The 24,131-nt window shown below is 42.3% G+C and overlaps 1 protein-coding gene across 1 annotated transcript in view; it reads left to right on the top strand.

Moving 5' to 3' along the window:
• Positions 1-24,131, top strand: part of ARID1B (AT-rich interaction domain 1B) — a 440,657-nt gene that overhangs the window by 349,078 nt on the left and 67,448 nt on the right. Inside the window, exon 8 of the mRNA XM_044917512.1 lies at positions 14,991-15,170. Within this exon, the coding sequence (XP_044773447.1) occupies positions 14,991-15,170 (180 nt within the window). The remainder of the gene's footprint in view (positions 1-14,990; positions 15,171-24,131) is intronic.

The raw sequence follows: 24,131 nt of genomic DNA, 5'->3' as shown, positions 1-24,131 counted from the left end.
TTTAGGTTAGTTTTATCCTTCTTGTATAATCTTCAACTTGTATATCTTAAAATTTGAAGAGAGCAATAGGAAATGGCTTCATAATGTGTTGCCCGGTTTTCCGAGAGGGCTTGGAGGGAATATCTACTCAGTCATCTGAGTAGATAAATAAGTATAATTATTATTAACATTAAAATGATTGCATTTTTAACCCCCGTAAAATGTTAAGCTTAATGAAACTAGCAAATGCCCTTCTAGTTATTGGATTAGCAATTAGGTGAAAACGTTTCAAGAAGGCTTATTTATTTGGACAGATGTAGAGAGGTCAGAATTAATTTTTTGAAAACCTTTTAATTGAATTCCCTTTTAATTTTCACAGTGGTGTCTAGTTAAATATTCATGGTAATGCTGGTGGTTTTCTGAAGGTCTGAACTAGATCTGGATTCTCAGAATCAACGTAGGTGATTTAACCCTTTTCATCTGGGAGGTCAGCAGGGACTTCCTTAGTGTAATCCCATAGCATTTGAATAATTAGAAGGTAGTAATGAGGATTTAATTAGTCCTTGAGATATGCTGAAAGCAGAGCCACTACGAACTTTCCCTTTTGGACACGGATTGCAAGCAGAGTTGACGCTTCTGCAGGACTGTGATGTGCTAGGAAATGTGTTCTGTTGCTGGAGGAGGCTCTTTGGCACCATTCTGTGACCATCAGATCTGCACGGAAGGTATCCTGGGTGAAATCTTCCAGAATTACTGAATAGCACCCTCCCCCCCACCCGCCTTCATTCTTGTCCATCTACATGACAACCTTTCTTCTCTTTTTACTATTTAAACAGAGTTGTAGTCAAAGCGCACAGGCTTACTGTACCTGATGGAGAATTGGCTTTCTCTGTTACCAGTGACAGCAGATTAGACAAGCTAGACAAGTGGTGGGTTTACTCTGTAGTACACAAGGACAGTAGACAAGGAGAAAATAACAAAATCCAGCCAAACTCCGTTCTTGAATGCGCTGTCTGACTAAAGAGTCCCAAAATTCCAGTCTTTGGAATCTGATCTTCACAATGATATTTATCAGTAACTCCATGTTTATGAATATAAAGAGTGCCATTATCCAGAAAAGGTGTGTAGCACAGAGGTGGGATTGGACATTTAGATGTTTTTCTTGTGTGCCCACCCTGAAGAGGTGAATCAGAATTTGTATACGTCACAAGTATGAGGTTTCGAATGTACCTATTTTGTGTAGACTGAATAGACTACATCTTCATTTTTCTCCTATTTTTTCTTTTGTTATTAATCCCAAATGTTAACTGACTTGGTATAATTTTATTCTCACTGCTTAGTGGTATATTTTATCTTCTTTCTGAAGTCCAAACAGAATTCCTCATCAAATTTTTAGGCACATTCTATTTGCTTAGGGCAAATCTTTCTTACTTTTAATGCCAAGGGCAAGAAAAGAAAGCTCTTAAAATAAATCGAGTCTTTTACTATAAATTAGACCGAGCTCTTGAGGGCCAGAACTGAATTTTTTTTAGACTCTGTATTTCTATGTCTACAACAGAGCCTCATGAATAGTAGAGGTTCAACCAAGTTTCAGCTGGACAACACAAAATAATGCAGCCTTCACACCAATTCAGAAGTTTCAAATGGTTTCAGAGCACAGAACAATCAAAGAACAAAATATCTTGTGTTCTTAAATTTTAATTTAAGAGTATTGTCTCAATTTTACCACGATAGGTCATTTGCTGTGGTGTAGGCTGTTTCCCTCTCTTAAGACATGGTGGGCATTTTGATCTTGCACCAGATGAAAGCTACCACTTCTGCTGCCCATCCTTCCTGGACGTATTTCTATAACTGTACAGACATGACATCAGGCTGAGCTGGAGTCTTCCCACCTGCAGCCTGGCATTAAATGAGTTGTCCAGAGGCCACTGCCCCCCCCCCTTACCCCAACCAGGCTCTTTATATCTTAGGAATATTTAAATGGAAATAAGTAAAAATTTTGAGAAGTTTTTAATGCTGTTAGCTGGATTCATGGCAATATTTAGATCACAATTAGTTTTGAAAATTTTTTAATGATTTTGAATATCTTAATTGACCTAACTTCTTAATTTTTGAGAACAGATTAACAAGTTAGCTCAAAAATGGAGACCACCAAGATGATTGTTAAGGAGTTGGAAGTAGGATTGAAGATTTTTTTTTTTCTGTTTCTGCAAACCACAGAAACGATTTGTTCCTCTTTCTTTTGGATTCTCAGTTTTAATATGACAGTAAATCTGTACATTCTGAAATATTTTCATGGGGTATGTTGGTTATCAGAAAGTGTTCTCTTACTTGACCTTTCTAATTACCCTTGATATATAAAGGTGTTCTTACCATTTGTGAGCGCACCAAACATAAAATGGTGCTGCCTTTCAGCACAAGGCTATTATCAAAAAGAGAAAATGTATCACTTTCCAAACGTCTTGCTGTGTAAGTCTAGTAGATCAACGTGTTAAAGCATTAGCGATCGTCTGCCCCCACCCCCGGATGCAATTAATTCAGCCTCCGCTCTTAATTGAGGACTCCTTTTTTTATAATCCATGACAGACGAAAATAAAGTCAAATGGGAGGTCATATACAAGAGAGAGTATCTAGGAAGCTGTTTGTAATTTCCTCAGCCCCAGAGCTCTGCCTCTGGGCTGGATTGTAGACCCAGCCAATGCTAGCCTAGTGAAGGAAATAGCATAGGGCTTGTATCAGGGTTATCCTTCCATTCCTCTTAAGTCCGCTATCCAGAGATCTGCTCACCAAAAAGCTGGGAAAACAAATATCACATACAATAAAAGTCCATTATATTCACTGAGGAATCGTCAGTCGAAACTTTAGAATATTTTCAAAGGTGCATGGTTTTGTCACTCTTGCTATATGCAATAATTTTTTCGAATTGCCAATTAAAGCTTGCTTTTAATAGTTAACCTCATTTGTAATTGGCTCATTATTCTTCACTGAAAGTATTTGAGAACATCTGCATCTTAGGTAAATTCCACATTGTGTATTACATGCACTTATTTATAATAACGTGTTTTCTCCTGTGCCTTATGGGTCTGTACCTCAGGGAAGGACCATTGTCTGCCTAGTTTGCCAAGCCAGAAAGCTAGAAGGCATCCTTGACGCCTTTTTCTCTCCCATCTGCCCCCCACTAGTCATCATGTTCCGTGAACTCTACCCCTGCAGTGTATTCCATGCATCCCCTCTTCTTGGTGTCCGCTGTCACTGCCCTGCTCCAGGCACCCCCGCTCCCCGGGTACCTTCAGCAACCTCCCAGCTCTTCTTCCTGTCTCAGCTGTGTTCCCTTTCAGTCACCTTTCCATGCTGAGTCTGGAATGGTCTTTTCCAGGCGGCTGGTTGGATTATGTGATTCCCTGCAGCCCAGGAGCCCCCCTTTGCCTTGGAGGAAGGCTGCACTGAGGTGCTTGTTTATGAGGCTGTTTCTTACCCCATGCCAGCCTCCCTTTCTGGCCTTACCTCTCATCACCCCGCTGCCTCTCATCTCCAGCCAACCGAACCTCTTTTAAGATCTTTATATAAACTCTTCTCTCTGTCATTTTTGCCACCCACACCTTGACCCCAACCCCACCCTGGCATGCCCCTCCCTTGCCCATCTTTACTGATCCTTCGGGCCCTCCATAGCCTGGCACCTGGTAGGTCTTTGAGTCCATATTTGCTACACGAACAAATGAAGGAAGCATTACCTGTCGCAGTGGTACTCCCAACAGCCAGGCACCGTCCCAGTGAGCCTGGCTGTGCTCAGGACCCATTGCTGGGATTATCAGCGGAATTCTCCGTGACCAGAGCTCTGGGACCGATGGTAAGGACCACTGGCCCTGTTCAGTCTCCTACCTGCATGCTTGTGTAGTACATGCTTTTTCTCATTTTAATCTTCAGGGAGTTTGAAAGCAAAAAACCTGGGTTTAGGTGCAAGCTTTACCACTTTACTAGTTTTGTGACCTTGGACAATTAAATCTCTGCTTCCTCATGCATAAAGTGAGGATCAGTGTCCTTTGGATTTATTGCATGGATCAAATGCAACCTTGTATCCAAAGGTTATAAATTGGGAAGCCCTGGGCGCCTGGATGGCTCAGTGGGTTGAGTGTCCGACTCTTGATTTCGGCTCAGATCATAATTTCAGGGTCATGAGGTTGGGCTCCATGCTGGGCATGGAGCCTGCTTAAGATCCTCTCTCTCCCTCTCCAAAAAAAAAATAAAATAAAAAATAAAATAAATTGTGAAGCCCTATGCAAATACTAATAATAAACATAAGCATCAGGCACAAATGATTCAGGGGAGACCTGGGTTGTGAAAGCCTTGAAAAGCAGTTTCTTTGCTGCTTCCAGCACATAGTAACACATGTAAAATTGTCTTTGCTCTCTGCACTGAAGCGGACTTTTGCAACTAATACTCGAAAGATTTGTGTAAGGAAAGGCTGGGTATTTTGCCCCCATCTACCATCTGGGTAATCAGTCTGATCCTTCCCCGGACTCTCATTTGCCCAGTGATAGATGATGTCAGTAGCCAGGAGGGTTCTGTGGGGGTGGATGGGGAGAGCTTAGATGCTCACGTCTGTGCCCCTGCATTATAGGGCTCTGCAGTGGCAGGAAAGGAAGAGGGAGCGATTCTGCCAGTTAACCTGATAGCACAGCTGGGAGAGCGCTGGGGGGCCTGGGTTACAGCCTTGAACGGGTCATTAGTTTTTGTCTTCCTCTAAGCAGTTCATGTTGTGAAGAGAAGCAGGCAGGCAAATAAACACTGGAGATATTAAAATGTAACAAGAATATTCTTTAAAATCTATTTTTCTCCCCAAATGGGAATCTGACACCTATTTGGGATGAGAAATCGCTCTGTCTGTCTTTATAGTCGGGAGACTCTCTGCTTAGGTGGTACAGCGTGTGACCGTTATTTCACACATGTGGGGAAACATCTTTTATTGAACTGGCTTGAAGAAACAAGGCAGTTCTGTGAATTTTTAACAGATGCCAACGTGAAAACAAATTGTCCATGTGCCAAAGGAAAAACGTGCTTTGCTTTCCAGTGGCTCATAGAACCTTGGTGCTTTGCTGGTGTCCTGACGGTGCTAGAGCTTTCCAGAGGCACCTCTGATGAAGAAATGACATTTTTGTGTAATTGATCCTGTGCTCTCTTGCTCCCCTGCATTAGCCTGGGCACTCTTGCTCTTCCTTTGCTGTTTTCTCTTTCATGCACAGGATGAACTGTGGTTTGGGCTTTGTGTTTGCCTCAGTGTTTTCCAACAGGCTTTAAAAGTCCCTTACAGTTGTAGAATTTGTTGGGCTGCCTGAAGAGGAAGAGGATGTATGTTTGGAGGCTTAGATCCACGTTAAGATGCCTTCCAATTTAATAACCTGAAATTTCCCATTTTTGCTTGACTATGTCTTTGACCTTGTTTCTAAATCAGGTTTGTACAGCCTTCGACTTAGGGATGCACTTCCATTAGATGACCCTTGCCCCTGTCAGTGACTGTTCTGGAGTTAGGACAACCTGCCATTGCCTCTTTGGATTCGCAGAGCTTTCCACTGTATTTTCTTCTATCTCATCTCCCCCAAATATGTCTACTGGCCACTTTACTTTTTATCTTAAATATAATTTCATTCTATTTTTGAGAATTTTTGAAGTCCTCCTAAGGGTATCTCTGTCTTATCCAATGAAGAGTTTTTCCTCATTCCTGCAGCATAAAAAATAGTCTATGTTCATCTCTTATGTGGAAAATGTGATTCGTTTATAATGGTTGTGCAAATCAGTTTAATTTCTTTTAATATGCTAAGGTTTAGATAGTAACACTGGATCTTTCCTATAAAACAATTTCTTTTTTCCAAATAAGAGAATTATTTAACTTTTTTTAAAACCAGGAAAAATATCCACTTAATAAACCACAAATACTACAGTGCTGAAAAAAATATTCGAAAGGGCCTAAAAACTCACTTAATCTAATAGTAATAAAAAGAAAGATTTTAGAAATGCTAATTCTCAATTAGACCAATTTTCTAAGTTGACAACAAGGGGAATTTTTTTTTTTTTAAATCAGAAAGGAAAAATGTCTCTTTGGCTTAGTCTCTAATATGGGTCTCTATTATGGAGATGAGTAGCATTTTTCCTAAACTTAACATTACTTACAGTGCCATGTAATAAGAATAGATTGTTTGTCTTGAATTTTCCACTGATACTAATACAAATATCTGTAGAAGAATGACACTAAAGAAAACAGTCCTTAACGTGCAGACTGAGTGAGTCCAGGTAAGATTCTGGCAACCCTCCCTCCATTCCCATCTTTAGCTATTGATTGGTTACATAGAATATAGCAACCAAAAAATTATCAAATTGTAATTAAATATCTAAACTAACACAGTGTGCCTTTGGAATACACGTTAGGGCAAGTTATTAGCATCTTACTAGGTGGCAGAAACAAGCCTGGCTAAGATTAGGCTTTTCTCACGTGAGCTCCAGAGCTCCATGACAGGGCCCCAGCCAAAGGGCAAGCACTTCTCCCTTCTGGCCCAAGGTCTCAGGTGGTCTTTCTTATAAGTAGAAAGAGAATTGTCTTCTTTAACTACCCCTCCCCCACGCGTGCGTGTGCACACACACACAAACCTAATGGGTTGATTCATCCATTGCATAAATGATTATCAAGCTAGTCATTTAGTCATAGGTCCTTATAACCCAATGGTCAACAAAAGTCAAGATCCTTGCTCTTTACCCTAATAGTCAATTCAGGCACTTGACAGGAATCTTGATATTTCTCTCTGTCTCTCTGTATCTTTCTCTCTCTCTCTCTCTCATTTCAGTGGGCAAACTGGGGAATCTGCCAGATCAGGAAGGTTGTACGCTGAGTCTTATGCTGCTCAGACCTAATCAGTATTGTAGCTATTGGTTGCGTGGCCTGAAACTGACAAGCTTAGCTTTTCTGAGCCAAATAACATGGCCGGCCAATTATTTCTGGAACTAGCTCTCTGGAAAAGGGCAAGGCTTTCTGGATAGTCAACTGGGTGAGGCAAGCTACCCATCAGCTGCGACTGGCTCTGTTGGAGGAGGTGTAGAGCAGGCAGGCCCAGACGACGACACAGCGTGTGCTACCTGGGGAAGGGCAGCAGGCTGTTTGCCCGGAGCCTCACAGGGTATGGCATTTGTCACCTCAGTGAATGCACCACAGTCCAGGGACTTGCAGCACTTTTTGGCTTCACTGTGACGGATGGTTTGTAGGGGAGCCTGGCAAAGGGAAGCTAGTTCGGAAACTTGGGCGTCATTCCAACAGGAAATAAATGGTGGGTTGTCTTTAAAATAATATGAATAATAACAGCTATCACTTAGGGAGCCTTTCCCTGTGTGCAGGCCCCGAGCTGCGTGGTGTTCATAACATTTTCTCATTTAATCTTAGGAATGTAGGCTCGCTTGTCATCTGCATGTTGCAGAAAAGGAAACAGGCTTAACTATTAACTAACTGGCCTGAAGTCCCCTAACTATGAGTGTCACTTTGCAGTGACAGTGGAGATGGACCAAGTGGATGCATTTGGCAGATATTTAGGGGACAGAAACAGCCATGCTTTCTGCTTGTTGGGATTTGAGCTGTCAATTGTGCCTTCCTTGAAAAGCCGTCTTCCTTTCCCTGGAAACAGTTCTTCAACTATACTGTGAATTGAGGAGCCAGGCCACCATGTTTATGAAGGTCTTTTTGTAAAGCAAAAGTAAATGGGCTTGTAATGAACGTGTTTTCTTACTCATTAAAAACACATATTTGGTGCCAGTTCTGTGCCCGGCCCCTCACCTGGTCCCGAAGAAGCAGATGCGGAGAGAATGGGTTTGTGGGCTGCAGCAGGCGGCTGTTTGGGCAGAAACAGGCACGTGAGCCTGTAATTTGGCAGTGAGGTACCTACTGTGCCTCATGGTGCTTTCTGAGCCTACGAAGCGCCTGCTTTTCTGGAAGGCCGAGGAGTGCCGTGGAAGAGAGCAAGAGTGGGGCTGGGAAGGACTGGAGTCCGTGCGCTACACGGAGACGAACGGCCTGGTGGACACACTGTGGGACACGCTATGAAAACCGCATACTCACCAGAGGACACGGTCTAGCATTTTGTTTTCAAACCGTGCCTCCCATTAGTGAGTTTTTAATTGAAAAAAAAAAATTTAAATAGCAGAGTGCATTTCACATAATAAGGGTGGAAATTGTTTTGTGAAGCAGTGTGCGTGTGAACCAGCCTGTGAGTATATAAACATAGGGTCACCTACACACACTGGATCGTGATATAAAATCTGTTTCTCCCCTATGGATTGTGGTTAGCAATGTTTTAATACTTTGTGAGCCTCAGGGTCTTCATAGTTGTTTTGAAGTTTAAATGAGCTAATAAAGAACTAAGCTATTAGCATGTAATGTATGTTCATTAAATGTCAACTGTTATTGACAGTGAGTGGCAACATTGTCTGGCACATGACAAGTAGTCAATAAACATTTATTAAGTGAAGGGACATGCCCAGGCTTGCTGGTCTAAAGCAACCTGGTGCCTACGGGGAGAAAAAAGTGTCTGACCGATCAAAACCGAGTGGGGACGCTATGATGGAGCTGGAGAAATAGGTCAGGCCAAATTTGGAAAGACTTGTGTGCTGGCCTAATAAGTTTGGACTTCATTCTGTTAAGCAATCAAGAGTCAGGGCCTAATTTTTGAACAAACACGATCGACAAATCCCTGGAGCGATGAGGAAGGACGGGATTCAGAGCATAAGTGAAGGCGTGGGCCTTGCGTATGAGTGAAAGATCCCCTTCTGCTGAGAGCAAAACGCAGGAGGTTGGGGCGTGGACATGGATGTTGGTGGGCGAGGGGGCAGGACGTCGTGAGGGCTGGTGCTGCCCGCCCCCGGGTTCCGTGGCTTCATCGGCTCCCTTGGTCATCGTTCCCTGTGTGATAGGTTTTATTTTAAGTTCTTCCAAGACAAGGATCATATCGTGTCCTTTTTCTCAGGGCTGTCTCATCCTCCCCACCTTCCGTGAGTGTCAGAGTAGAATTGGAGCTCGCTGGGAGAAGGTGTGTGTCAGGCTGTTGTGTTGAGTCCCCTAGTGTGATCGCTGAGATCCGAGCTCGCATGGGGAAGGAAGGGCTCGCGGCATCACTGCAAAGGAGACAGTCATGCTTTTGTCTGGTGTCCTCATGGTGGCTTTCGGTTTAGAAAAGCACTTCTGCATATGCTGTCCTTATTTCACTCTCAGAATGATCCTGGAAGGGGGGAAGGAAGGTGGTGCGGTTACACACAAGCGAGCCCGTGGGTCCACACAGTGGGTCGTAGAGGCAGCTCCTGACCCACATCTCATGATTGCAAACAGACGCGGCGTGTTTCCTTTGCTCTGAGGGTGTAGCTTTCTCTCTCTGTCCCCCCCAGCAAAGGGCAGCTCTGATGTTTCATATCAGAAGTGCACCTTTTCGTTTGGAACGTGGTAGTACAAGCGTGTGTGTCTGTATACACATGTAGTGAAGGACTCAGAAATAGCGAATTCATTTATATAGACTTTCTGTGGATTTATGGTACAGATGAAATATATAAGGGATATTTTCATAGGCAGTTTCTATGATTTTTCAATAAGTACTTTGTATAATGTAAATAATCATTATCTCATTTATAATCCAAAATTTGTATTTCCCCACATTAGTTACTTACTTGGGGCATACAATTCCATAATACACCCAGTAATAAAATATACTTTCATAATATATAAGAAATGAATTTTGTACTTTCTAAATTTCCCTTACTAGAAAGTTTGGTTTTCTAAATTCAGATGGCTTGTAACCAGCGAAACTTCACACCTTTTTTAAAAAGCAGCTTTATTCTCTCAGCTGTCAGTTTTTCTATTCATAAACTATGTCGCAAGCTGTCGTTTTATAATCTTTCTAAAAGAAGCAAAATACAATCAAATAAATATGTCTCCATAAATAGGTAGAAAATTCTTGGTTGAAATTTGGTTTTTGGAAACATTTTTACATTTATTTCATTCAAAACAAAGGTTAAAATCAAAACAAAGCAAGAAGTATCCCAAATAAATATACATGGAAATCACAAACTTGATTAGATTTTTCCTAGGGAAAAACGTGCTGAAGGCAGAATTGAGAACTAGAGCTAGAAGTGTCCCTGTAAGGACTGTGTTCCCTCCTTCTCCTCCCCATTGAACAGCTGGCGGGACTGCAACCAGACAGGTTCTGTGCTCGGCAGACGCGGGAGGCCAGGGCCAGCCGCCCAGCTCAGTGCCCTCGTGGCCTCACGAGCTGCTGCTCTTGCTTTTCTTTTGTGAATGTGTAGTAGTACCAGCTACTAATTACTGAAAGCCCGCTGTTCCGGGCACCCACGATATTCTCTCATTTAATCCCCACAGCATCTCTGTGAAGTAGATGCAATTGCCCCTGTTCTACAGATGAGGATGCAAATAATAGACATGCAGAGTTTCTATCTTGAGAATGAAAAGTAGAAATGTTTCCTTTTTAGCCAACTTTTGTCTTCAAATTTTTCATCAACTTGTTTAGACTATGGTAATAGTCAGGAACCTCTTGAGAATACAGTTCTGTCCATAATGGAAACCTTTTTTGGTAGGATTACAGCCAGCATGTAACTGTGATTATATGTTACAGATCACTTTACTTGCGTCCTCACTGGTCTCCTGCAGTCCTTTCTTCATGCTGCAGGTTATAACAGAATTAGCTTTCAGAAATGTAAGTCAGATCATACCGCTTTCCTGCTAAGACAGCCCGTGGTCCTTGCTACTGTTGATCTCAGTGAAGGACCACATTCCCCCTGGATTGCAGATACAAGAGCTTCGGTGAGCCGTATCACTGTTGCGTAATAGAAGCTGTATCTGCAAGATGAAATACCTCGTAGTCAGGATGTAGAGTGACTAACAGAAAGGTGGGCAAATGATATAAATGGTTCTAGGAAAGGAACAAAAAACAGCTACTAAGCAAAATGTTCCCCTTTACTCATGATAAGAGAAATACAAAATCAAACACAAATTATAAAACACCTCCAAAAAGATACATTACAAACCATTGCCCCTGGCGCGGGGAACTCAGTGGTAAGAGAGAGGGATGCAGTAGTCCCTCCCTCCACACCCCCACTCCCCTCCGTGCTTTCACTTTCCCAGTCTCCGCAGCCAGCCACACTCCAGAAGCAGATGATCCTCCTTCTGACATAGGATTAGACGGTCAGTAGTGGCTAATGCTACGTCACAACCCCTGCGTCATACCCCTCACACCCTCATCTCCTCCTGTGGGCATTTTATCGTTTCACATCATCCCAGAAAGAAGAAGGGTGGGTATGGTACAGGATGTTGAGAGAGAGAGAGAGAGACCACATTCATACAGATTTTGTTACAGTATTTTGTTGTAATTGTTCTATTCTGTATTAGTTATTGCTGTTCATCTCTTAACTGTGCCCAATTTATGAATTAAATTTTATCATAGGCGTGTTTGCATAGGGAAAAGCCTAGTATATGTAGGGCTCTGTACCATCCGCAGCTCCAGGCATCCACTGGGGGTCTTGGAACATATTCCCCTCCCCAACCCACCCCACTCCCGCAGGTAAAGGGAGACGACTGTATGTATATGTTCCTAAACTTTTGTATCATATTTTGAATTTGTAGACAGTTACACAAGTACTAGAGTAACATGGATTCCACATATTTAAATAAAAAAATGTATAAAAGCTAGCTTGTTCACTCTAGCTAGAAGGTACATCTGAATAGATGGGGTATTCAGGAGTTGAAAGATATTCGTGGCACTTCATAAAGCAGGAAAGTAGCATCCAGTCCCTTTTCTATATCCCATTTTAGAGCACCAAACACTTTTGCATGGTATTCCGGTTGATCTTACCACTCATCTTCATTTTAAGATGTGGAAACCGAGGCTCAGATAAATTCTGATTTGCCTAAGGTCTCACAGCTAGTTCAATCAGTGCCCACTGTAAGATGTTTCTTTACGTACCTGTCTCCCCAAGAAGATGCTGAGCTAGCGACGCAAACAAGACTGTACTGTAGGCCTCGTGTTCCCAGTTGACTGCCATTAGGTGATTTTAGCTCAGAAGGGAGTCAGGCAAGTGACATCACCTTCTCCTTTCATTGTCTTGGGGAATACATGGAAAGAGATGAGTCTCGTCCAAAACATAAAACGAGATTTCAGAAAGCTCTTGTAAGTGGTGCCATTGCAAAAGCAATACACAGAAAAATAGCTTCACAATTTTAATTTCTGTGGAAGGAGAGTGGATTCCATACCCCATAGAACCTTGTCTCTGGGTTGTGGCATTTGACGCTGTGACATATTCCATTTGAATTTGCGTTAATATTCTACTTCTTCTGGAATCTTTCACAAACTTGATTTTCTGCCAGTGATGAGTCAGATAATTCAAATGGAACATGGCATATATATTTTTAAGGACTGAGCAAATAGAAATAAAGAAATAACTTGCCCAGGTAAGAATTGTTAGAACTCATCTGAACAAACCTTAAGCCTGTTAAGTGTCCCAGAGGCAGCAGGAACCCAAAGATGGACTGTATCATCAGAGGTTCTAAATCCTTCAGCATGAAGACTTTCATGGTTGAAGTGAAATTTAATGCCCAAGAAAAGGACCTGTGTTACTTTCTTTAATGAAGACGATAGCAGTCACTCTCTAAAAGAAAGAAAGACAAACCCACACAATCTGTATGGAATTTAAACACATTTTTTATTAAACAGGACTCTATATGAAACTCTTGAGAATTTTATAGTAAAGCTTAGATAAATATTTCATGAAACATCTTAAGATGCAATCATTTATAGTAATTTTAGTGCTCTGATTTCTGTTTGTTTTCGGATTTAAAAAAGCAAACATTTTCTGTGATGATTTATATCTGGGAGCTGCCAATTGAGCCCAATTTCATAAGACTTATCTTTATAAATAAATGGAATAGGATAATAGGGAACAGCTCTACTTACTTGTATTTTATATCTTAACTCTTTAGACAGAAGCAATGTTGAAAGATCTTTTTTTTTTTCCTAACTGAAATATAAACCATGGCCTGTATAAAAGTCCAACCTCATTTATCCCCCTAAGTTGAAGCTGCCTTTGGATCTGGGTATCATCTTCCCTCCAGCTGCCTCAGAGACTCTTCGGCCACGACTGCTCTAGGTTCTCTGGAATAAACCAGCCTCCCCCACTCGGCAGCATACTGGAGCCTTCACATGACGTGTGAGAACTCTCACCAACCCAGACTCCTGGGTTCTGGGAGTTGATCAAACTGCCCTTCCTTAGTATGCTGGTTTGATGGTGTCAGCTTTTTCTTAAAGACAGGTCTTGATTTGGGGTACTCTGTCTACATGTCTACATGAGTCTTCCACGGCTCATTCTACATACTCGCTTATATTTACCCAAACTACTGATGATGTGGATATACCTTGACATGATGATCCTGCATCATTTAAAGATGTATTTTCTTTATCCATTTGGACAACTACCAGCTAAGCACCTACTTTGTTGTGCACCGCGGTCTGTGGAGTGCATGAGGAATTTAATATTCATTCAATAAATAGTTAACCTACCATGTGCCAGACACCCTGCTGCCACGTTTGGACGCACTAGTGGGACAGACATGATCCTTGCCCTCACGGAGCTGAGGTTTTAGTGGGCACAGGAAGGCTAAGTGAGTCCCAAATACAGTAAAATGATGGCGGGTTATGAGAAGCGCTGTGAAGAAACTCAAGTGAGAAATGGCCAGGGTGGTGCAGCCCCAGGGCATGCAGCCCAGGAAGGGGACTTGGAGGTGAGCAGAAATCAGCAGGTGGAAGAGCATTCTCAGGAGGGGGAGCAGGAGAGAATAATGCTTTGTTGATGTTACCTGCAAGGAGCCACAGGACATGGGGTCAGAGTGAGAGCAGCAACGCTTAACCACGGAGGAGGCCACAGGCCGTGGTCAGAGGTTTGCATTTGGTTCCCAGGTTCCTGGGAAGCCTTGAGGGGTTTCATGCAGAAAAGATACGCTCTGATCTCCTTTTTTATTCCTGAAAGATGATTCTGGCAGCTTTGTGGAAAGCAAGGGAAAGGAGCAAAGGGGGGGTGGGTGGTGGTTGAGGCTGAGAGAGCTGAGTAGAGTTGGGGCTTGAGGAGGAAGATGGTAGCAGGCCAGGCTTCTGCAGGAGTGGAAGAGCGGAAGAGCAGCCCGAGAGACATTCCAGAAGGGCAGGCAACAAGATGGGCACGTACCTGGAGAACAAGGGGAGGGAGGAGGGAATCCCGGGAGTCAGGGGATTCTGACAGGAGCGTCTGGGTGAGTTCTGGTGCCATTGGTAGAGACCGGGAGACCCCAGGCATGGTAGGTTTGCGGGAGGAGGTCAGAGTTCTGTTTTGGAATAGCAGAATCTGCTCCAAACCCACCCCTTGTTCACAGTGTACCCGTAAGGGGTGGTATGAGCTGGGGTTCGTGGGTCTGCAGCACTTTAGGAGTCAAGGTGAAGGATCATTACTCAGGAGATCAGGGGGCAGAGCAGTTCTGAGCAGTTCCGAGCAGGGGGGAGCAGGATACTGGCCCAACCTTGAGAAGAGGGGCGGGATGTTTAGGTGGCCAGAGACCTGCATCCCAGAGATCGGGTGCAGGGGCTCTGAGAGGGCGCTCACAACGTGTCTGGCCTGGCAGGAATGAAAGGCTGGCAGCGTAAGGGGGGCCAGGGTGTTACTGTTGCTTTTTGTAGGGGCCTCATCTCCCAAGAGAGGTTAAGCTTGCTTCCTCTTCTCTCTCTTCTCCTTTCCCTAGCTCAAGCCCATGATCCACTGGGTTCGCAGAAACTCTAATGGGCTTTCAGAGTTAGGACTGGGGGAGGCCCAGAGGACCCACTTTGGGGTTGAGACACCTTTAGATGTTTCTTTAGGGTAGTCTCACAGCACCCATCTTCTCCCCCATCCACTTTCCACACAATTCCATGTCCATTTTGTCACCTGCACTTATATATTTCCATTTATTTCCCACCTAGGTTTTATGGCAGGCACACAAAGAAACCCTCAGATGTCTCAGTATGGACCTCAACAGACAGGACCATCCATGTCGCCTCATCCTTCTCCTGGAGGCCAGATGCATCCTGGAATCAGTAGCTTTCAGCAGAGTAACTCAAGTGGGACTTATGGTCCACAGATGAGCCAGTATGGACCACAAGGTAAACACTGTTTCTCAAAAATGCATTGCAGTAGGCTGTAGAAGGTTTGTGAATATGTTAGTCCTTCAAGGTCTTAATAATATAAAAACCTTTTAAGATCCCATTATTTGTTACCTGACAGATTTGTAAAGTTAATGCAAACCCACAGTCCTTCAGTTGCCCAGATGGGAAGAATAATTATAGCAAGTATTCATTAAGCATTCATACATCAGACGCTATGGTAACTGCTCTTTAATATGTGTGTTACTAATAAAGGAGTAAATCCGTTTCTGTGATGTAGTTTGAAATGCTTGTTGAGAAATAGACACAGGCCTTGTCTTCAAAAAGTTTCTAATTTAAAACATGGGTTTCATTATGTTGAATTCTGACTGTGTCCCCCGTCTCTCCATAACTATCTTTGTAACAGTGTGCTCAGTACTCAGAAGGGTGTTGTCTCATGACATCCACTCCCAGTTTGTCTCCAAAGTTCTGCGTCCAGTAAAAAGCAGCTCTCATTTTCTCAGTCGGTACCAGTCTTACTCTGCAAAGACAGAACAAAGCCTGAAATGGACATGTCTTTCAAAAAGGATAGGGGGCAACTGGCTGGCTCAGTTGGTGGAGCAGGCAACTCTTGACCTCGGGGCTGTAAGTTTGAGCCCCACGTTAGGTGTAGAGATTACTTAAAAATAAAATCTTTAGGCCGCCTGGGTGGCTCAGTCGGTTAAGCGACTGCCTTTGGCTCAGGTCGTGATCCTGGAGTCCCTGGATCGAGTCCCGCATCGGGCTCCCTGCTCGGCAGGGAGTCTGCTTCTCCCTCTGACCCTCCCCCCTCTCATGATCTCTCTCTCTCTCTGTCTCATTCTCTCTCTCAAATAAATAAATAAAATCTTTAAAAAAATAAAATAAAATCTTTAAAATTAAAAAAAAAAAAGGAAGGTAAGGCAAGAGTCGAAAAGTAATGGAACCATGCCCAAAATGCACTGTTTACATTCTGCCTTCCTGGAATTTGATGTATGTTTTGTCATGTACATGTAGGATCCTTTTATCAAGGTTTTTAACCTGATATATTTTTTTTCTAAGACACTTCTGGCAGTAAGACATTTGAATTTCGCACCTTCTTTATGTTTTGTTTATTTAAATTAGACATTAATGGATAATTTAGAATAAGAAAATCTGGCGCAATTCCCAGAGTTTCCTCAAAAATATCAGGAATATTCCGAGTGAAGATGATGAATGCCCACTAGGAAATTGTAGTAAAACAACAGTCAAGTCAGGTCTCCTCCTGTTAAATAAAGTCTTCTTCTATGAAGATGTTTGTGTGTGTTTAGCAAACCACTGAGCTCTGTCGAGGTTCGTTGAGCGTCTCCAGCCATGAAGCCAGCCCTCACAAGGCGAGACGATCCTCTGAGAAGGCCTTGGCACCTTCTTGACTTTTCACCCAGTGTTCCTCAGGAAAGCTTTTCTTTCTATTTATAGTACTTCATGGTTTGAAAATGGAGTTATCAATGTATTTGCCTTGTTCTTGAAGATTGCTTTCTGAAAGATCATCAGCACCGTCAATATTCCCAACATCACATGGTTTCCTTTTGTCGAGTTGCTTTATTATTTTACATCCCAACTCTTTCTGTTGTTAGGAAAAACGATACTAGAACCCCCAAAACAAAACTTTGTGGTTCGCCCCTTCCTGCCTTTGTCCATACGTGGAGTGGATGTAGACTTTGTGTTTTGCTTGATTCCCTTTACACCATGTCATTAATGGCTTCCCGTGATACTAATTTCAGTAAAACCCTAGGAATTTAGGTCTCACCTGACAGTGGCAGTCTGCCCTGTTCCCGTTCCCTGGCAGCCCCAGGAGGCTGTGACATGGAGACATTTGTCGCTGCGCTGAGGCAGGTCAGTGAGGCGCTCAGGTGGAAGACCGCATCACTGCCCACGGGACCCCATCCGGCGGCTCTCTTCAAAACTGGTTTCTTTGACCCTTGTGGAAAGGAGAAAACTTGAGTGAAAGTCAGAAAAGCAGCTGTGATATACACAGAAAATGAGGACTTGGGCTCAGAATGTAATTGGAGACAAGGTCAGAGCCTATTGTTCTCAGAATTGGGAGTGGCTAAAGGTCTGGGACTTAGCTGCTAAAACTCACGAGGGCTTCGTATAATCTTCAAAATTGGTCTGTCTTCTCTTAAATAATTCACTCTTGCAACCTCATCCTCTACTGTTCTCAGAATAAGGGAAGATAGAACCTTGACTATCTGATGAGTCTTTTGTGAACAGTTAAGCGCTTATGCTTTGGAGTTAATAGCAGGAAGGGCCATTTCTATAGAATGGATTTCTTCGAATAAAACCCTCAGTTTTCTGGAATAATTGAACATTAAGATTCATAATTTAAGAGCACTGAACCTGTGAGGGTTCTCATCCTAACTGCTATGTGTCCTTGGAAAACTGCTTTCTCTTTGGGAATTACTCTTCCTCTAGAAAATGAGAAAATTTGATCATGTTACTTTGGAATTTGCTTCCAATTCTAATGTTCTACAGTCTAAATCTTGCTTCAACTCCACAGCCTTTTATATCAATGCAACCTGCTGGATCCACTACATAACATTTTGGCTATATAGTCAAGAAGGTATTTCTTTTAAGGCAAAAATGCTGAGTGTAGGTTGATACTCGAAACCATTTAGAATAATGAGGATAATTTGCATACTCAACGCTTTGTAACTTTGAAAATGAGTGCCTGCATATCTGTCCTATCTGCTGTTTCTCCTTCTCCCTGGTGACCTCTCGCACACATCCACTCCGAGGTGTGCATCCTCCTGGGTCCCTTGACTGGCTCCCAGTGCTATGTGCTTAAAATCAGTGGCCTGCTACTCTGTGTTCAACTCAGAATTGTTTGCCTTTCCTCCTTGTATTCTCCAGCAAACACTAAATCACAGGACACGAACGCTTGTAACATATTGTTCAATTCAACAAATGTCCTTACTTTTGTGTTTCTTTGTTGATCCTTCTAAGTATGACACAAATGAAACATTTTTTTTCTTCCTCCTCCTAATTAACTACTCAAATTAGTAAAGCATTCAGCTTACAATTTTGTGTTACATGTTTGAAGGTCTCTGAAAAGAATCACTTGTGTGTGACCCACAGAGGCCATTAGTCCCATCTTTTGTTTCTGATCCAAAGTAGGTAACTTTCTTCTGGGTAAGTTTTGTTTTTAAGAGCTCTCAGAGGAAGATATCGTACAATCTTTTTTTAAGCCTTTTTACTCTCAGGAGTGGCTTCTCCAAAATTGTTATTTAGTAATAACAACCAGCATTTTATTACTGTGTCCTGGGTCCTGTTTGAGGTGGGTTTTTTGTTTGTTTGTTTATAGATTTTATTTATTTACTTACTTGAGAGAGAGAGTAGGGGGGGGGAGCAGAGGGAGAATCCTAAGCCGACTCCCTGCTGAACACGGAGCCAGACCCAGAGTTCGATCTCTCAACCCCAAGATCACGACCTGAGCCGAAATCAAGAGTCGGATGCTCAACTGACTGAGCCACCCTGGTGACCCTGAAATGTTTTCCATAGACTAATTCATTTAATGCTCACAACATGCTCTGTGATAGATATTATTATTATTCCACTCGGCAGATGAAGAAACTGAAGCATACCGTAGGTAAACAGCTTCACCAGGATACACAGTGGTCATGCCAGGATTCAAATTCAGGCAGACTTACCTGTTTTCTTAATTAATGGGAAGCTGTGACGTTATCCGCATTTTGCAAATGAGCAGTTTAAGTAATTGACCCACAGTCCCACAGCTAGTAAGTATTAGAGCCAGGGTTCAAATCAAGGGAGACTTCAGACACCACTCACATAGTCCCATGCCTCTGACGTACCCCCTCCTTGCTGGTTCATTCGTTCAGTGACCCACTGAAGAGACAAAAGACAAACTACTCGAGGAACAAGGAACATTTTGGGAATACAGGCTTAGAAATACATCAAAGATACTAGAGATGAAGAAAAAAAGTTTCTATGAAGTTAAGGAAATTTTTAGAAATGTATATTAATACTGTAAAATCTGAATTATTAAATATACAAATGGAATGAATCCAATCTAAATGTTTGAAAATGTTTAATTGCAGTATATTTTATTGAAATAGTACTTTTCTACCTTCAAGCAAGTACATGTAGTAACTACCCCTATAAAATAGGGTTTCCAAGTAGGGCCATAGAGACTTGCTTTAATAATAGAAAGGAGTTATGTAATTGACATGTTAATTATTAATGAATTTGGGGGAAAGAGAGCTGAAACAAATTTCACCTATAAAGGTGAAAGAACAAAGACCATCTTGTTTTTGTGTTCCCTAGAACAGTGTCTGTCACCCTGACCACAAATATCTTTTGCATATTTGTCACTATTTGCAGAAAAGGGGCATCTAGCCTTAATTTTGCTATAAATAAGCAGTTTTACCTTGGGCAACTAAATAATTCTGAGCTTAGATTCCCCTCAGTTCTCACTCACTTGTACGAGAGTGTCTGGGCCACCACATACAGCTGCACAGGTTGTGTACTGATACAGCCCTGGGTTTATGCCTTAATTTGTATAGTGTGTGTCTTAGGAAGCAGGGATCTTTTAAGTAGGTGAGCCTGATGAGACTTTTATTTCTTTACTTTTTTAAGATTTAATTATTTATTTTAGAGAAGGAGTGTGCACGCACGTGCAAGTAGGGGGAGAGGCAATGGGAGAGGGAGAGAATCTCTAGCAGACTCCCCGCTGAGCACAGAGCCCAACACGGGGCTTCATCCCAAGACCCTGGGATCATGACCTGAGCCGAAACCAGGAGTTGAACGCTTAACCGACTGAGCCACCCAGGTGCCCTGAGACTTTTACTTCTAAATTACTTGATAAAAGGTATTTTCTTCCAGAGTTTAAAGATTTGGTTTTTTTTTTTTTTTTTCTAAAAGAAATGCCTTCTGAAATATTCCTTCTCCCTTCATTAAAATATATTTCTCAATGCATTCAGAAAACTCCAAATCATACCTAGTTGAAATGTGCAGTTCCAAAATAGTGAATCAGACATTAATAATGTTACATCTGTTTCAGTTGAAGAGGATCAACGCATAAATGTCACTCATTGCGGCCCCTAGCTACTTTAGAGTACCTTATAGGCCCATGACATCCTTGGTGTCACCATGACCCAGGATTTCAGTCTCTACTATTTTAAGTCCTGAATCTCAGTCTTATTATTGAATTACGCTAAATTCAGCCTCTCTTCGAAAGAGGTGAGATGCCGTCTGCCCCGTGGATTCATGTTTCCCCTGGACAGTGCTGCAGACTGACCACATCCTGTTCTTTGGCTTTCCAAAGGCTGCTTTCTCACTCCCTGTTCAGTTAACTCATTTTTCCCCCCTTGAAACCGGTTGTGATACACATGACAAATTATAGCCTCCTATTACCATATCACCGTAGCCTTATTTTATGGTTAAATCAACAGTACTAGGCAAGTGTCAATTCCATGTTCTATATTGTTTTGTTGTTAAAGAAATAGTCCAGGGGCGCATGGGTGGCTCAGTCGGTTAAGCGGCTGCCTTCGGCTCAGGTCATGGTCCTGGGGTCCTGGATCGAGCCCCGCGTCCGGCTCCCTGCTCAGCAGAGAGCCTGCTTCTCCCTCTCCCTGTGCCTGCCACTCTGCCTACTTGTGCTCTCTATCTGTCGATAAATAAATAAAATCTTTAAAAAAAAAAAAAAAAGAAAGAATAAAGAAATATTCCAAATCTCTATCTCACTGATATTGGGAAAAAGAAATTGAAGTAGGTCAGTTTACAGTGAAAGATTGTTAATGCAGTTTTCTTTTGATGCTCAAATTTAGTTTTCATGTTATAAGATTTAAGCCTGAATTTTTCTTAATAGACCGATAACCATCACAATTTTATCAAAACCCAGGAATTTAGGAAGGAGTGAAGAAAATTTAAACTACAAATCAACTTAAAATTTAAAAAAGGAAAAAAAAAAAAAAACATAAAGCAGCTTTAATTTTGACCAGTGCAAAACTCTTTTCCCTTGCTAATTAAAACCAACAGCACTCAAGAGTGCTGCCTCCACTCCCCTCGCTGAAGAAGCACATCGTTGCGAAATCATCCAGTGGGCTGTTCCTCTAAGACAGGGCTTGGTCATGACAATCCTGGAGAGCACTGTAGAAATACAGCTGTGGACATTCAGCTTTACTTGACATCTTAGCAAGGTGCCTTTTCCTCGGGCTCACAGCTCGGCCACTTTTTTCAAATGTTTGAAAAGAAATGGCTTTATTGAGTGACAAGTGACAAATGGGTGAGGGTCCCTCTCAGCCCTCAGGGGAAGCAGGTCAGAGCTCCCCCTCCAGGCAGTGCTGTCCCCACGTGCACAGAGCACAGGGAGGACAGAGGTGCTCAGGTAGGGCGTGACAGTGGTGACCCTGAGACTCTTTCATTTCTTACCATAGAGATTTTACTGTTTTACACTAAATTTTGCTATTGACTTGAGATAATACCTTTTTACATTTTTTAATGTCAATGTTTACTTCTACTCGGTTTGAGAAATAAATTTGAATGTCTGTACGTGATGAAAGTAAAAACCGACCTATGATGCAATATATAAAAAAAGAATTTCACTGATTAAAAAGTTACTAATACTGGAACAGTTTCTCTCTGTTCCTTGAAAGGTTCTATTTATTGACTGTCAGCATCCAACAGTAGTTACAGTTATTATTATTTTTTTCCCCACAGCAACCTCATGGGACAGATAAACTTGTATTATACCCTTTTTACAGATGAGGAAACTGAACTCGGGAGTGACAAGTGGCTTTCTGAAGGTCACACATAGCAGACGGTTACCCCCCTGCTCCTTGAGGGCCTGTGCTCTCTTCCGCACTCACCGCCGGGGAGTCAGGTGCTGCTGGTATCTGACGGTGCCCGTCCGTCCCTTGGGCCTGTATGATGTCAGCCTCCATAACAGTTGTTTCTCTGAAGATGCACTTCTTCCTAAGAGGCCCCCTTCCCCGGAGTGGCTCTCCTCAGTCTCCTCGGCAGGGACGCCTCCCCTCACCACTCTGTATAAATCTGCTGCCATGTTTCTTCAGGGCACTCACTGGCACCACATGATAGGGTCTAGACTTCCTTCTTTGCCTGTCTCTTGCCACCAGAATGTCAGCTCTTTGCCTTCGTTTGCTGCTGAATCCCCAGCCATTTGCACAGAGCTAGGATGTAAGAGGCCCTTAAGAACTATTTCTGACAAAGATGAAGATGGAGAGTTCCAGAGACACTGGTACCTTTTCAACCCTACCTTGATGCTTCACGGGGTTGGGGTTGATGACTCAGTGCATAATCTATCTTTAGGAGGTAAAACGAAGGATCATTTTTGTCTATTTCTCTCTGTGCGTCTATATTCTCTGCACCGAACTTGCATTATTGTATAATTAAATTTTTTTTTAAGATTTTATTTGTTTGACGGAGAGAGACCACAAGAGAAGGAACACAGGTAGGGGGAGGGGGAGAGGGAGAGGGAGAAGCCGGCTTCCCACTGAGCAGGGAGCCCGATGTGGGGCTCTATCCCAGGACCCTGGGATCATGACCTTAGCCGAAGACAGGTGCTTAATGACTGAGCCACCCAGGTGCCCCTGTATAATTAAATTTTTAAAGGGGTCCCGTTATGTAACATATGGAAAGAACCACCAAAAGTGAGCCACTGAAGCCATACTGTGAGGTAGTCGGCCTTTCCCCCTCTGTTCCAAGCTTTGTGCAATATGGTTATTTCTCTTATATTGTGAAGACTTTTTAAAACGCATGTTGATCTAGGGAAGATATGTTGCCATAAATACCAATTCCAAAACAAATTCTCTCCATTCCCACAAATAGTAGGATTTAATGCAACTGAAGGTAAGTCAGCTTTCATTTTGAACCTGCTTTTGTGGTCTTCATATCTACTCAGTCATTTTCCCTCCAAAGTAATATCTAAAAGAGCAATATTGTGTTATCAGCCTGTGTAGAAAGCTAGAGTTGGAAGAAGGTTTTTGAAATATAACTTTTTTTTTTTTAACACAGAAAGGATCTTACTGAAATATGGTAACCAGCAAATAAACATGTGAAAAATGCTCAAAGTCATTCTTTGTTAGGGAAATGAAAATTAAAGCCACAGTGATATCCACTTGACACCTACTGGAATGGCTCATTTTTTTTAATTGACAATATCAAGGATGTAGAACAGTTAGAACTCATACATTTTTTTTTAACTCATACATTTTTTGGTAGAGTTTCTTATAAAGTCAAACATGCACTTACCCTACAACCTGGCACTCTCATTCCTGCCAAGAGAAATGAAACCTGTGTCCACACAAAGACCTGTGTGCAAATGTTCGTAATTGCCAAAACCTGGAAATAACTCAGATGTCCACAGAATTGAATGCTACTCAGCAACAAAAGGGAACAAGCCACTGATGTGTGCAATAATGTGGATGGATTTCAAAAGCGTGATGCTAAGGGAAAAGAGCCGGACACAAAAGACTACATACTGTATGATTGTATATGACATTGGGGAGAAGGCAAAACTGTAGGAAATCAGATCAATGGTTCCCATGGGTGGGGGTGGGATTGACCACAAACCGGTAATTTTTTGTCATGATATAGAAATACCCCATGTCGTGGTGGTTATAGGACATATAGGATTGTTACTGTATGTAAATTCTATCTCTATAAACATGACCTAAAAATCATATTATATAGTAGACAGCTATAAGAAGTGGTGAACATTACTAACTAAACAACAAGGTAAATGCCTATTTAGCTCTAATTCACAAACATATTTATCATAATATATAGCTAATTAATCCATTTTATTTTTTCCTGCTCCGGGTAGAGTGTCTGGTCTGTGATATGGGCACCATTTTACCCTCCATAGCATGGGGGTATAATACGGAGCCTTGCGTGTAGAAGTGATTCATAAGGAATTGTCGAATGGTAACACTGAGAAGCAAAACT

The sequence above is a fragment of the Neomonachus schauinslandi genome, chromosome 8, assembly GCF_002201575.2.
Source record: "Neomonachus schauinslandi chromosome 8, ASM220157v2, whole genome shotgun sequence".
NCBI classification, from domain to species: domain Eukaryota; kingdom Metazoa; phylum Chordata; class Mammalia; order Carnivora; family Phocidae; genus Neomonachus; species Neomonachus schauinslandi.
The sequence above is the reverse complement of the archived record's forward strand: the minus strand, read 5'-3'. Positions and strand labels throughout refer to the sequence as shown.